At 40.4% G+C, this 15,452-nt stretch overlaps 1 protein-coding gene across 3 annotated transcripts in view; it reads left to right on the forward strand.

Moving 5' to 3' along the window:
* Window positions 1-15,452, forward strand: part of ccser1 (coiled-coil serine-rich protein 1) — a 112,347-nt gene that overhangs the window by 50,644 nt on the left and 46,251 nt on the right. For all 3 annotated transcript variants that reach the window (XM_086110855.1, XM_086110854.1, XM_086110856.1), the window contains exons 9-10: window positions 1,718-1,795; window positions 5,995-6,075. In XM_086110855.1, the coding sequence (XP_085966981.1) occupies window positions 1,718-1,795; window positions 5,995-6,075 (159 nt within the window). The remainder of the gene's footprint in view (window positions 1-1,717; window positions 1,796-5,994; window positions 6,076-15,452) is intronic.

Below are 15,452 nucleotides of genomic sequence, written 5' to 3' on the forward strand. Positions count from 1 at the left end.
CTGCATTACAAGGCACATAGAATAGACGCGACAATAGTGGCTGCGTTTGCATTATGCATCCACTAGATGGAGCTACGCAAAGGGAATACAATACAATACAATACAATGCGGCTTTATTTATATAGACCATAAAGTGACCATAACAATACAGAGGTTCAGCCATTTTGATGTGAAGTAGACATTTTGGGTCATTTTGCACATTTTTAGGGCTCTTTCAAAGCCAAAGTTGTCATATACACGACACATTTTGCATGTACGTTTTTGCTTGTTTATGGAACTTGACAGGGAAAGATTGACACGACACAAAATTAATAACTAATTGCTCCATAAGTTCAAAGCCGGATCAAAACTTTTTTTTTATCAATTAATTGTTCATTTAGTGCCAAAGAAAACATGCATCTTCAAATTGTCTGAGAACAGAATGGTTATGTGGATTGGGAGGTGGCAGAACACCGGTTTCATGCTCTTTGAGGCTGATTAGCGGGGTACTGTTAAAGTTACAGCCTTGACTTTCCTGGCTGTCTGTTCAGATTAGATGACTCCCCAAGGATAGGATCTCTTCGATACCATCATGGTCAGCCTCAGGCCCTCTCTGTCTTCTCTCACCCTCCATCCATCCTTTATCTCATCTTGTCCCCTTTCCCGTATGTTTTTACTCACATTTTCCTGTCCATTTTTCTCTTTTGAAGAAGTAATGACTACCTGACCACCTGTCTACTTTCCTCAAACTTGTCTTTCTAACTTTTTTTTTTCCACTCCTTTTATCAATTACCGGTACTTTGTCTTGATCTCGCCCAGAGTAGCATTTCTCGCAACCGGACCTGTGAGTCCGTCTTCTTCGAATGATTGAATTTGAATGAAACACTCAGATGTCCTCATCATCTTAAAGCTTCCAATAACACGGCGTGTTGCCGGACATCCTTTGACAAAAATTATAATTTAAAAAAATATATACATTATATATATATATACACACAGTATATATGTGTGTGTGTGTGTCTGTCTAAATTCCACATGTAATAATTCCATCAAATGAGCTCAGAAAGGCTGCAAGGATTCAATTACGAAAAGAGCTTCTTTTAACATGTTTTCTGTGAGAAAGTTTTGCCCTAAATTAAGAGATCAGTGCAGTGAAAAACAAACAAGCAGTTGTCTACTCCGGTTGGCGTTCACGTTTTGATATCCAATCTGCATACGGTACATTCAAGCATTAACTCATCAAGCTGAAAATGTGAAGATTCTGGACATCGTGCGGCACTGACAGTATTTACGCTTCAGTGTTACTTTGTACTTTTAATACCTATACAATATTACTCCTCAGTTTTCCGAATGACGTGTCATCAATCAGGTAACTTTTCTGCTTGCGAGCTAAAATTTGAGATCTCAGCAACCTTTATTATTTTACCAAGGGCTAGATAACGGCAGCAAACCTCCACCAACCACTCCATCATTTGGGATACAAGCTCTATATTAGAAAAATGTTGATTGTCAATCTGCCACCTACTTTACTATATTACTCATACGAATCCACGAATTAAATCTTTGTCAGTATCTGTGTCAATTTGTACCCTAATAGAGGAACATGAAACTTTGTAGAATTCTTCTTTAAAAAAAAATAAAAAAGAAGATGAAAATGTTCAGCTTCATAAGACTGATGCCTGCAGTGTTCAGCATCATAAAGTAATGCGCAACACTGTGTCTTGTTTTTTGTGTCCAGGACTGGAGCAGAGAGGAGGCGTTGCTGCAGCAACTGAAGGAAAAAGACGAGCTGATTCTCCGGCTTCAAAGTGAACTGGTATGAATCTGTGCACACGCCACCGATGTGACCAGTATGAATTCATAATCTTTTATGGAAATGGAACAGCGTTCCCTCACTTTTCATTTAGATGATTATGGGGGAGACCGCTCTCAACCAAATCGGTCCAAATGACCAAGCAGCTTCATAATGTATAATTGACATTCATTTTAAACTTGTCAAACAGTGGCCAGCTTTCTAATGGACCCCAACCCCATTTGGTTGCTGAATGCATGATTTACTTTTGACAAACAAATACCTCGCTTGTAAAAGATGGCTCCTTTTTCCACTCGGGGGGGGGGGGGGGCAGCAGCTAGTAAGTGTAAAAAGTCCTTGGATGTTTCTATCTTTGAGGTCAGAAAAATACCTTAAATCCTTGAAATCTAAACTTGAAACATTTCTTGAAAGGACAATGAGAAAATGAATTAGTAAGAAAGTAAAATAAGAATATACTAAAATAATAGCAATTGAAAGAAACGGTAACAAATACGGGCTGTTCCTGCATCTCTTGGCCTCTTAAGGGCAGTGTGGTGCCAGGCATGGATGAAATACACACTTAAAACGAGAACAGAAGAAAATTGCTATTGAACTCTATTAATATAACACATTTTTCAAAGATTTGGAAGAATTTGTCCCTTTGAGTAGCGTTATCTTACCTCTGTGTAAGCATTTCCATGGCGTTTGTGTGTGAAAATTCGTTATTTGAACGAATAACCCTGCCAAAGTCGATGCTAATTTTCCGCTAGTATTTCAATGGATTCTTACAAGACTTTAAGCATTAGTGGCTAGCGATGCTTTAAAAATGAGGCATGTCTGGTGTTTAAATCCACGATGTGTTTAATTCTTATGGTTGTGTGTTTACTTTCACAGTAAACGCCAACTGGGGTGTCATTGAAAAGCTTAAAGGAGCATCACATACGCTACACTAACGTTTTAAAGATCAAGAGAAGCCAAAATCCAAATCATGATTACATTTCAATTAATCGTCCATCCCTAATCGAACGTAACTTAAAAGTCTTTAATTTCCGTGGACCACCATGCAATCGTAACACATTGTGTGCCAATGTTTTTGTTCTTGGGGTGGATCCACATTAATGCTTTGTTTCTTGCTGTTTTGCTTTATTTCTACCTAATAGCACATAATACAAGCAAATGGAGACCTCCCTTCCATCTGCAGTTAATTAAATACAATGTCATGTGTAGCTTCAGCTATTAAGATTTTTCAGGGATGAATGGCGTCAGACATTGAAACATTTAAAATACGCTCTTATAAATCTACCATGGGCACACTTTCATCGACTTTTGAACTAAATTATTAAAGCAACGAGAATGTTTTGACTCTGTTTTAATGCATATGCATCAAGGAATAATTGGCTTTGAAGCTTGGATCTCGGGATTTTTTTTTTTAGCCCCCTTTAAAAGAAAAATATGTCAAAGTTGTATTTTCTGTTAATGACTAAAATAGTTTTCTCTTCTACTCATAACCTGTCAAAGTGGCGGGGACAGTGATTCAAAAGCCTGAAAAACAAAGGTGAAATAATTGATGAACACGGGAATGGTTTGAAGGCTTGCCATGATACAGAGTGTGTGATGAAGAAGCCTTATTATATGATGAGTACAACCTTGATAGTTTTCATGGTGAGTATGGAGCCCTTTTCCTTTCATTTAATCAATTCTAAAGTTCAATTATTTAGAAGTATAGAATTTTCGTGAATGTATTAAGATAGATTGGCTCGGATTGGCAAAAGGAATATATCGCCGAATAAAATTCCATTGGGGTTCGGCTTTCTTATTCTGATTGAGGTGTGGATTTGGAGCATTTTAACTCGGTTTGGTCATTCGGATTCATTCTAATTGGAATCTAAAACTCTGGGACGCAAGTGCAAACTCGCTCACAGACACATTCAGAAACAGGCACATAAAAAGATTGAGTTGGTTGTTTAATTTCACACTTGATGGGTGGGCAAGCACTCCAGAGACCCAACTCAGTTTATGCACGTCATTAAATTAATTAATTTCCACGGTATGTCCCTTTTAAGTGTTGTTTGCCACAATATTGTTGTCATCGTTTGTCCGTCATGTGTCACCTGCTCTATCGAAGCGGCACAATGCAGACACGACGCCAGGCCTCAGCAGGATAATGTGCCGGCGTCCTACGTCGGCGCATAATGAGAGATGCCAGTCACCATCCAATGACTTGAGTCTCATTTGGCATCTGTGTCGGATTTGCTGTCTGGCACTCACATCTCAATCTTGTCAGCCTTCCTGTCTTTCAGTCTTTTGAATTATCACGCCTTCTCGACTCCTCTTTCTCATCGAGCTGTACTCAACACTGAGGCTTAAATGTGCATCTCTTACCTGTTCTGACAAGGAGCTTTTACTTTGGTTACAGGTTGTCCAGTGAGCATGCTAATACTTTAATAACTCACCAAATTATAATTACAGGTAGCAAAGAACACGATGGACTCGGTTACTGCAATCCCTCGAAGAGATGCCGTGCGCCATTTAATTGCCTTGTGTCGCAAATAATCTCAAACCTTTTAGACTCGAAATGACTTTTTTTTTTCTATGAAGAGCAGTTTTGCGAATCTATGACTTCATCTGAAAAGCAACTTTGTGATTATTATGAGTTGTTTTTTACAGGTTAATTCCAGGGGCCCGAAGCAATGGTTTTATTAAACAAGAAAAATGTAACAATAAAACAAATCAGCAACGGGTTCCCTGTTTTATACTGTCAACATTTTTATTTATTCAATACACATTGTGAAGAGCAGCAAATTGGATTTTTTGCGTCTTTTCACATACCGTGTGTTAACCTGATTCCTACATCAACATATGTCGCGTTTCTTTTAATATCTCTGGCTCTCATCTCTTTTCACTTGCTGTGTTTTCCTTCAAAAGATAGATAAAGGATACCCAACGTATGTCAGATCCCATGTCAGGGCTGCATTTCATTTTGTTCACTTGACAGAAACGGGCGTTTCAAGGGAGCTGGTGTGTGTCTTGTATGTTGGGGGGAGAGAGAGCTTGAGAGAGGGGAAACCTTTCCTGCCGATACCAAGTTGAAGTGCGGCCCTTTGAAGGAAAGGGGCAATTCGTAGCCATAGCTCCACCCGCCTACCTCTGTAAATCTGCCAGTGGAAACCTATTAATTATCTCCTACAAGGACCTGCTGACAGGCTGGCCATCACTGGCTGTCACTTTTAACAGCTTTTCCGCTCTTCCGCGTTGATGCATTTTGCTGAAAGGACTTCACTTCAGCCCACGACGTAACACTGTAGAAATAAAGGGCTTGCTTTTAATGTCGGTAGTGAGACATTTTTAAAACTCATTAACTTTGTGCGCAAATGTGTTGGGATTGAATGTAGGACAATTTCCTGTACGATAATCCCCCCAATTCACAGGGGATCGGGACTGAGCCCTGCTGACCTGCCATGAATGAATGATATACTTGTGAATGTGAATGGTTGTCTTGTTAGTAGGTGGTGTGTGATTAAGTGGGGAGCAGTCCGTTGTGTACGCTGCCGCTTGACCGGATGGATATATATGGATACAGTATCAAGGTTAAAAAAAAAAAAATATATATATATATATATATATATATATATATATATATATATATATATATATATATATGAAATATACTGTATATTTGAGGGAAAATATTGCTTTTAAATGACTTCATTTGAATAGAATCTATTTTAAGGAACACAATCTTAACACATACCAGCATTCCTAATTTACTTGATTGTCGCAATTAAGGCCATCATAGTCCGTCCCACGTCCTCAATCATATTCCATGCAAAGCCTCTGTTCTCCAAAAGCATTGACGAGTGCTGGGCCTGGGCATGTCACAATGATTTGCTACCGTGTTTGTAAAAGAAAAAGCTCCCAGCGTAAATAGTGCCAAATTCCAAGGAACGTGCAACCTTCTAAAAACATTGCCAAACACATAAAATGGCTGCCTGCAAGTTTGTGTGGTCAGGGTAAAAGCGGAAATTGTGAGCAATCTGTAAATCGTTATTATCCCCAAGAAGGACATTCAAGTGAACTTTCTTATGACTTTTCTATATAAAGAAGAAAGGAAATGTTGAAGTTTGCTAAGGTCGCGTACTTGTTCTAATTCCCTCCATTTGATGCCCCCCCCCCCCCCCCACTTCGGGGATATGGCTGATTGTGTGTGTTTGTTGTTCATACAGGACAGCGCCAGAGCCGCCCTGAAGATGAAAGACGGCCACGCGAGCGACCGCGCCACGCAGACGGAGCAAACGGGGCCAGAGGTAAGCAAAGCACTCCACGAAAAATCTCCCCCAGAACTTATTTTATCCTTGCTCTCTTCCCTTGCTTTACATTCCTTCCCATCTCCTTAAGAGCATGTTTTTAAGCTCGAATCCATCATGTACCCTGTCCTGAAAATGCTGTGACATTCATTGGATTGCCCCGCTACCCAACTCTTGCTCTTCAATTTACACAATGCTCATCAGGGAGGCTACCATGCGATGTATTTTACCTGCCCTTTGACATGGCCTCCTTGGTTTCACCACCAGCTGACATTATGGGGGCACAGTCGATGTAATGAATGTCTCCCTGTGCTGGAAATCAGGCCGATGTGTTTGGGTCACTTTCCTTTTCTGATACGGTTGCACCAGCAACATGTGCGGGAAATACATTACCGACCGCGGCAGTTGCTTTGAAAATAGGACACGGCGCTGATTTTGCTATGTGCACCAAATTTTACTTTATGTCTACAAAGGGCATTTGGTCTCCGGCGCAAACTGTCGCCCGAATGAAACCTTTATGACTACGACTTACAACTTTTGGCCGTTTTTCGTACAAGTTACAAGCACACAACGGTAATATCATGAACATCACCTCATCCTATCGTGACACTGAAACAACAGTTCATCGGCGCGCATATTGGAATTCATGAGAAAAGCCCGAAGCTGTCCGGCAGGCGATGTCCATCGGCATTTCTACATTTGACCTTTCTTTTGCCCTTCTATGTTTACATCCTGTAAAGTGTGACATGAGGTACCATAATCAACCGACCTGTGTTGACTCGGCTCTACCAGTTACTGTTGTCCAATCCATGCACATGGAATGAGTGTTGAGCTTCAGGTGCTACAGATGGAGATGACAGATGGCCCCGTGTGTGTGTTTTCTGACTTACGGAATTTAGAGTAGGCTGACATTGTCTTCTTGTTCCTTCTTCAGAACTATTTAAAAAAAAAACACACACACTTCTTAACCGGCACACATAGACTGTCATTTTAAATGGGGAACCTGAACTGATTGATTTTGCAATTATGTGCTGGTCATTTAAGCTTCTGGTTTTAAGAGAATGTTAAAGTGGATTAATTGTGCATGCAGTTACCCTTGAACAACATGCACTTCTCAATGTAGACATTACAGATGGTTCACATACCCGCCGGCGTGCTTAGCCCGTAGCTCATGGGCTGATGGCTTTATAACTCTGCAGTCATTAACCGCCAGCAACTTTCGAATCAGAGATTCCCCCATATTCACAACCATTTCATACATGTCACCTGACCTTTCAGCACGCACAGAATATGATGTTATGAGACTGTAAGCAGCCAGTTTTTCTAGCCTTTTCCATTCCTTAGTAATCAGCAAAATGCAGGTTTTTGAACAAAAAGAGAAAACAAGCTTTTTGTCAGAAGAAACATGTCAACGGAGAATAGTTTCTTTGAAACTAATATTTGTTGCTTTTGTGACACCCCCAAACTCTAAAACAACAAGACTAAGAAAGGGATTTTGACGGCCAAATAATTTAGTTCCAGATGTGTGACGAAGAAACGCGCCATGAGCAATGCTGACTCACCGCACGACTTGAGTTGATCATCAGCGGCTTTTTCCCCAGTGGTGTTTCATCATTCATGACATGAACTGCAGTATAGTTTCTCGCGATGTGTACACACACATTCTAATACCTGCCACAGCACACTCTGGTTTTATCGCACATGTCTATATTCTGTTCGAGTAGGAGGTGCCTCAACTTGTTTGCCGACTGTTTTTATTTATTTTTTGCGTTTCTCACACTCATAGTCGACATGACACACTTAGGTCCGCCAAAACGGATTCCTTTTATAGGGAAATAGGGGTGTCATTTATGCAAATTTGAGCTTCATGGGCACAAGCCGTCATTTAGAATGTATTCTGATTCATGAATTTTGGCAGTGGTGTTAAGAAAATGGTTTGCTATGCATGCGTCGTGTATCCGACTCGGATTTTGCGTATCAACTTGTGCACAGAGTAAGAACGTTTCGACAAATTTTTCGTGAATGAGGCCCATCGTGTTTTGGGAACTGTGAATTTGCAGTCGGAAACAAAGTGCATTTCACCACAAACTGTTGGTCCATTGAACAGAGCCATGTACTGTAAAACGTCAGCCGAAAACAAAAAACAAAAAACGATCAAGATGGATCATGAATGGCTCTTCCAACCAAATATTGTCAAGTAAACAAAGGACTGGCTCAAGAAGGAGCAGACTACGGTCAAGGAGTGGCCAAGTTTGTCTTCAGACTTCAACTGAATAGATAACCCATCGAAGGGGCTGTAGGTTTGAGTTCCCACCCAAGGAATTCAGCAGGGCATCAAATAATTATATCATCCACTGTATAATTTCGAGATGTCAGTGTTGGTTGTAGATGGCACAAAATCTTTCTTAACACACACACACACACACACACACACACACACACACACACACACACACACACACACACACACACACACAAACTTGTTTGTATTTATGTATTTCCAGCACTGAATTTCCATCATTTTCGACTTATGCCATTTATACATATTAATCAGTTATTTTCTTTCTCCCCGCTTCGGGCTTTTATTACATCCCTCTGGCACCGCACACCTATTCCCACTAATGCTTTTCCAATAATACAGTCAGCGATGGCCTTACCCTATTGAATGCTTGTTGATTCTGTCAGCTTAAGTGAGCAAAAAAAAAAAAAAGAGGCTTTGTGTGTAACATGGCGAGTACCTTGTTGTCTGTTTGTCATCGTGTGTGTTTGTGTGTGTGTGTGTGTGTGTGCATGTTCCCCCTCAATTGAGTGTGTGTGCGTTTTGTGCCACAGCCATTAGTGGGCGGAGGGCCAAGTCAATAATGTGTTGACAAATGTCAAAGTAACTTGAGTGAAAAGTTGCATTTATGCCACAGACAGTAGTATTCACTCATTATTGTATTATGTGTGTTGTCATGCCTCATGGAGGAATTCAATTATCAGCACGGCAATGCCATTAACACAAAATCCATTTAGCAGGAGCTACTTGTTTGTTAAAGCTTCATTTCTTAATGTTTTGTTCACTTTGAGGAGATATTATCAGGGGGTTTTGTTGTGTAGAGTATGCAAATTGATGTTAAGGCATATTATGATTTGTAGGTGACATTATGAATGGATCATGTTGTTTTGGGGGCACTTTAAAATAGTTGCGTGGTGCTTTATTAGAAACCCTCGGACATTCATCAGTCAATAGTTGGGAAGCATCAAGGATTTAAGCAGACTGTCGTCTGGCCACCGCTCAGAAATATGGTGGCTATACATATGCATATATCAAGTCATGGGCGGAGATAATCTTTGTGAGGTTGGGGTTATGTAAATTATCCAAATTGTGACATCACAGTGGCTTGATCACAGACGAACACAGTTGCGAAAATAGGCAGCAAACAAAAGATTTAATTGGTTCTTTAAATTCACACTTCATAGGTGGGCAGACACTGCAGAGGTGCAACTATTTGTTTACAAAAATATTTATATCAATATGTATTATTATTATTGTTATTTTTGCTACTATTAATTATTATTATTATAATTATTATGATATGAATTGCACAATAATTCCCCATATTGGGTCCTCGGGTCTGATGCTAAAAAAGTTTATGAAACCGTCTTCTAGATCTTGAATTATTGAGTTCCTTGAGGGTTTCGCGACACTTCTGATCAATTTTTAATTAATTTCATCAATGCTCACATCTTAATGCACGCCAAGAGTGCTTTGAGAACGATTCATCGTCTTGGCTAGATTCCAACTGTGAGAGCAGAAATGATTTTTATAGACGTTTATAAGTGGCAATTACATATTTTCAGCAGATATAGAATAATCCTTAGCACTGCCACAATTTGAGACCAAACAGATTTTTCCCGGAATTGCACCATTTCTAAAATAAGTAAACTGTGAAATAAAATAGGACAGAAAAAAAAGAAAAACACAATTTTCACCCTCATAATAATTTCCACCTGGTAGGTGTGACTCCCAGTAAATGTATGTTTTGCACCTCAAAATTTCTTCTCCTTTTTTAAATTATTATTACCTGTTTTATTATTATTATTATTATTATTATTATTATTATGTTCATTTTGCTCCCAATGTCAGTTTCACTTGGCAAAGTGAAATTTGTGAGGCGTGTTTATGAGTTCTCAAAAAAAGTTTCATGAAGCCATGACCAAAATTACAAAGGAAGTCTACCATTTTAATTTGAAGTGGCCATTTGAAGGTCATTGCGACTATGACCTACATAAATAGTCGAGTTGATTTTTCACCCTATTTGAGCAATGCGACTCATGATTATTTTCATAATCCGGGACAATCAGTGGGCGTAATGAGCTAGCGTTCAGTGATTTCCGTGACAAAATATGGACAATCCATAAAAGTTGGCAGCTCGAAAATGAATACATTGTCGGCACAAGAGGGTATACTCAGTTACCCCCATTACTCACTGTTTCACATCTGATGGTTTTATCTTTCCCGCCCAGAAGTGTTTTCCTACAAATGCTTATGACTCGAACAATAATTATAACTCTACTGCACTGCTATGATAGCGTAGGTTCTCTGTCGTGAAGCCCATTTGCATTAAGTAGCATGCATTCACTCCTCCCAAACCTGCCCAGGTCTACAGTGACCTTACTTTCCTTTAACACAATGTCCAAATTGAGGAAGTGTGTCCCGCGCCCAAGCGTACACTACATCTTTGTGATTTATTCTAAGGCCAGTACCAAGATTGTCTGTGGAGGCCTCCATATGCTCAGCCCCTCCCCTCCTTGAGAGGATGGACTCTTAATTAGAGGAGCAGCTGGCTGCCCGCTAGCAAGGTAGGCTAGTAAGCGCAGGTGACTCTACTCAGCAGTGGCTTGCAGCATGTGCGGCCTGATTTGAGAACCTCCACCCCCCCCCCCTCAATGCCACCCTCTACTTGTTCTTGTGACCATGCTCGCGAGTGTGTAGGAAGATAATGCAGCTATGTAGGTTAGGTACCCCGGTGCGCTGTTGGCTAGCAACAGCAAGTGCGTCCACAAGTGGGGCAGCTATTTCTACTTCTTCGGGCCTCTTCTTGCAGAGGTCAAGCATCCCACTATGACTTGCTCTATCTATCAACTGGAGCTGGAGTCAATCTCAGCTAACTGGGTGAGAGCTGGGGTACAACCTTCTGGTTGCCACTTAATTGTATGGCCCACATAAACCTTGGGGTGCTCACACTTTTTCAACATGCGAGCTACTGATAAAACGACCAAGTCAAACTGATCTGCCCACTACAAAAATGTAAAACATATAATAATTTTCAAATGTTTTGAGGATTCTTTGTATGTACAATGTATAGATCATAATTAACTATTAACATTTTTTGTAGTTACCTGAGTTTACTTTGATGACTTGCACTGAACTCAAACAGCCAGGAATGCATAGTCCGGACGGTTGCTGCTGACATAGCTTTTGGCAGCTCGTCTTCTGTCTCTTGAGTTGCCCTATATATTTAATGTGCCATATAAGTAAAGTTGCCTTGCCTTAAAATTTCTTGTATTTTTTATTGTAGCTTTTGTCAGTTGAAGGACACTGAGTAAGGGGGAAGAAAATTAGACTTACACATTACTTTGAGCACTTTTTTTTTAAAGCCTACATTATCAAAAGTGAAGAAGGGCAAGAAACGACTCAGTGGCACACATCGAGGTCTGTGTTATTTGCAAATTCTCACCATGCAGAAACCGCCGCTGTGGTGGGCCCAGAGCGGCGGGCAAGTTATCTCCATTTGGCTAAGTTGTGCAAATGTTACTTGAACGGTGGAAAGCACACAGAGCAAGATTATTATTATTTTTTCCCCCTAACTCTACCGTCAGCCCACGTCGATGCTATTGTGTTTTATTGTGTATAAGCTTTATAATATCTGTTAATATAGATTATTTTTTAAAGCATTCCCTTCTCTGGGGTTTAAAAAGAAAAACATCCTCAAAAACTATGATCTAATCATCATCAGCGCCACTTTCATCACATTAGTCCACCCATGCATCCATTTTCCGATCCGGTTATCCTCACAAGATTCGCGGGGGGTGCTGGAGGCTATCCCAGCCATCTACGGGCAGTAGGTGGGGGACACCCTGAACCGGTTGCCAGCCAATCACAGGGCACACACAGAGGAACAACCATCAGAGGACACATATTCACCCAAAGCTTACAAGCTTTAATATTGCAAGAGAGGCAAACACAAATTATAAAGCGTAACCGCCACCTTCTCTCATTTTTCAATTGAGCACTGTGTAAAAGGGTAAGATGGAGAGAGGGGGAGTGTGGCCTGAGAAGAAGAAAAGCTATTTTACGCCCTGCAGAGAATCTTATGAGCTTGGAGGTATGGTAGCTGTTTGAAAGTTTTTAGAGTGGATTGAATAGATTGGAATTGCTTTATTTCAGCAAGCTAATTTCATGGGCATTCCTATCAGGAAGCTTTTATGGGGGGAATCAAAGGCTCTTGATGGTTACTTCTCTCTTGTCGCCTTTCTCATTCCCTCGTGTTATTTTCTCTAAATGGCTGCAGCTTTACTTCTGCGACCTCGGCTTGGCTCATATCCGCCAAAACACTTCCTGTCATTATTCAACATGGTTATTTACATATTACGCTCAAAATCTGGCATTGTTGATTTATGTATGGTTATTAAGGCTGACAAGGAATGGATTTTTACGGTAGTCAAAACTAAACTGCCAACCGGTTCAGGGTGTCCCCTGCCGACTGCTCGAAGACAGCTGGGATAGGCTCCAGCACCCCCCGCGACCCTTATGAGGATAAAGTGGATCAGAAAATGAATGAATTAATGAATCAAAACGGAATATGTTGCATCGTCATTGACTCATAATGGCACCACCTAGGTACTCGTCAAGCCACATTCTGCATGGGTTATAAGAGCGTGGTTTCGTGGTAATTGAATGGGAGTACCAGACTGGCCCGCCAGCAGTCCAGACCTGTCTCCCATTGAAACTGTGGCGCATTATCAAGTGCAAAATATGACAATGGATTCCCTGGACTGTTGTGCACCTGAAGATGCACATTAAGCAAGAATGGGAAGGAATTCCACTGACAGAGCTTCAACAATTTGTGTCTTCAGTTCTCTTCGCTTATTTGATCACTAAATATCTTGTCTTTGTTGGGGATTTCATTGAATAATGTCTCATTGTCTTCTGTTTTTATTTGCCTTTTACGCAAAGTTCCTACTCCATTGGAAATGGGGTCTGTAAAAGCATCTTTCTGCTTTCTTTCTGTGCCATTATTCTATATACACATAGAGAAAGGGAATCTGGGGTCCCAATCCCTTTTTACACTGCCTACTGGTATTTAAAAACCACAAATGGAATGGACGGACAAGTTCGACCCGGCGATTTTCTGCCTTGAGTGATAGTATCAGTAGCTCCTCTTACGCTGATTGTAAAAGCATGCCCATATGATTCTCAAAGCGCACTGTTGCGCCAAATGACAACGTTTGGGCACTTTTGTGTTTCTATAAAAGGCACAGATAGAAAGATACCAATTCTACTGTTTTGCTTTTAAGCCTCAACTCTGCTCTCTAACTTGTGAATCAATGGCTAGAGTCTCCCCATTGTACCTCACTCCATTTCTACAACCTGTAATCATCATTTGTCTTACACACTTCGAAAGAAATTACTTTTTTAATATTTTTTAAATATACAGCCACGTGAAATAAATTACCTACACATTTCTACTGACTAAGCCAGAACAGGCATTGATTCCTTTCCTTTGCCCACATTTCGTTATTGGCCACTGCAGTCAGGGGGAAAAGAAGATTTCAGTTCATCCCTAATTTGTGTTACAGCCACAGTAACTCTCAAATGTATATACTTCCCGAGAATAGGAACCATCCGTGAGCACGCATGACGACACATATCATGTCAACGTGCATCCACAGCATTCCTTGCCACTTGAAGCAGCAGAAGGAGGGCCGGTCCAAACTCTGATTGGAACTATGTAGGTCTCCTATTCCTGTAAACTAGATCATTTTGTACAATCGTGGTCCTCACTGAGTAATGGCGTGGCAATACGACAGACCCAGAAATGTGCGCTGCCCTATTTAGGATTTTTTTTTTTTACGTTCCTCACCTTTTTTTTTTTTTTAAAGTCGTGTCCCTCCATCCACCTCAAAGTTTTATAATCTTGCTAATATCACACTTTTAATGTGTCGCCTCTTCCACATTTTGATCAATTTTCTCAAGCCTCATTCTCCCTCAGCTTTTTTCCTCCCTCTTACTTCCCGCTTTTGATTTTCCATCTTCCACCAAATGTTTCACATCACTTCCTTGAACTCATTTCATCATCGGCCTGACTGCTTCCCTGTCTTTATGCCCGCTGTTTCACCTGTATACCTCTACATTTTCTTCACATGCGTCACTGCATATCACTTCCTCTCACAAGTTCTACTTTCTGTGCGCATCACTGTTGATTTACACTTTAAATACTCATGTGACATTGAGTCAACTCATTCACAGCTATAAATCTCATTCATGACATATTTAAACACACATTTGCGTTTTAGAGTCAAAATAGACGTAAATCCCAAAAGGTTGCACAGGTATAAGACTGCCAAAGGGTATACATTTAAATTGTCATAAAAACCCTCACACTATGCAGGTCAAAGTGAGAGCGCTGTAAATCTGCCCAAAACAGCACATGGTAAAAAGTGATCATTGAAATCACCCCAAAGTTATGCAGGCTAAAACAAGAGTAATGCGAATCTCACACAAATTGCACCTGTCAAAATGTGACAACCATAAATCCACCAAAAGTTTTGCAGGTTACAATGCAAACGGCTTATTCTCATTCACAAATTGCATCAGACCCTCCTCCTCTCTATGACGCCAAAAAAAGACTGAGACGTACAAGTACGTCCTTGGTAGGCAGGGCCTAATTTTAAAAAGACGTACGAGTACGTCTTGTGGAATGAAAGAGTTAAATTGTTATCTGCTTCCCTTAGTCACGACAACACTTGACAACTCATTCGACTGAAATACACCCCCAAATTGTGCATGTTAAATTGAGACTGTTGCAAATCCCCCAACAGTTGCATGTGATAATTTGAGACTACCTTTAAATTGTGCAGGTTAAAATAAAATGAAAAATTAACAATTATAAATCCCTCTAAATCACATTGATTAAAATGACATCACCATGTATCCCTTCAAAACGTTGTGCATGATGAAATGAGTCTGCCTTATTCTCCCCTCCCCACAAATTTTGTAGGTCAAAATAACTCTCGATCTCACAGGTTCAAATGAGGCTACAGCAAACCCTCCAAAGTTGCGCATATTAAAACGGAAGTTACTCTAGTTCCCCCTAATAATGAACAGCAAG

This window comes from Hippocampus guttulatus, chromosome 5 (assembly GCF_054856545.1).
Source record: "Hippocampus guttulatus isolate MCC_2025c chromosome 5, RoL_Hgut_1.0, whole genome shotgun sequence".
Taxonomy (NCBI): domain Eukaryota; kingdom Metazoa; phylum Chordata; class Actinopteri; order Syngnathiformes; family Syngnathidae; genus Hippocampus; species Hippocampus guttulatus.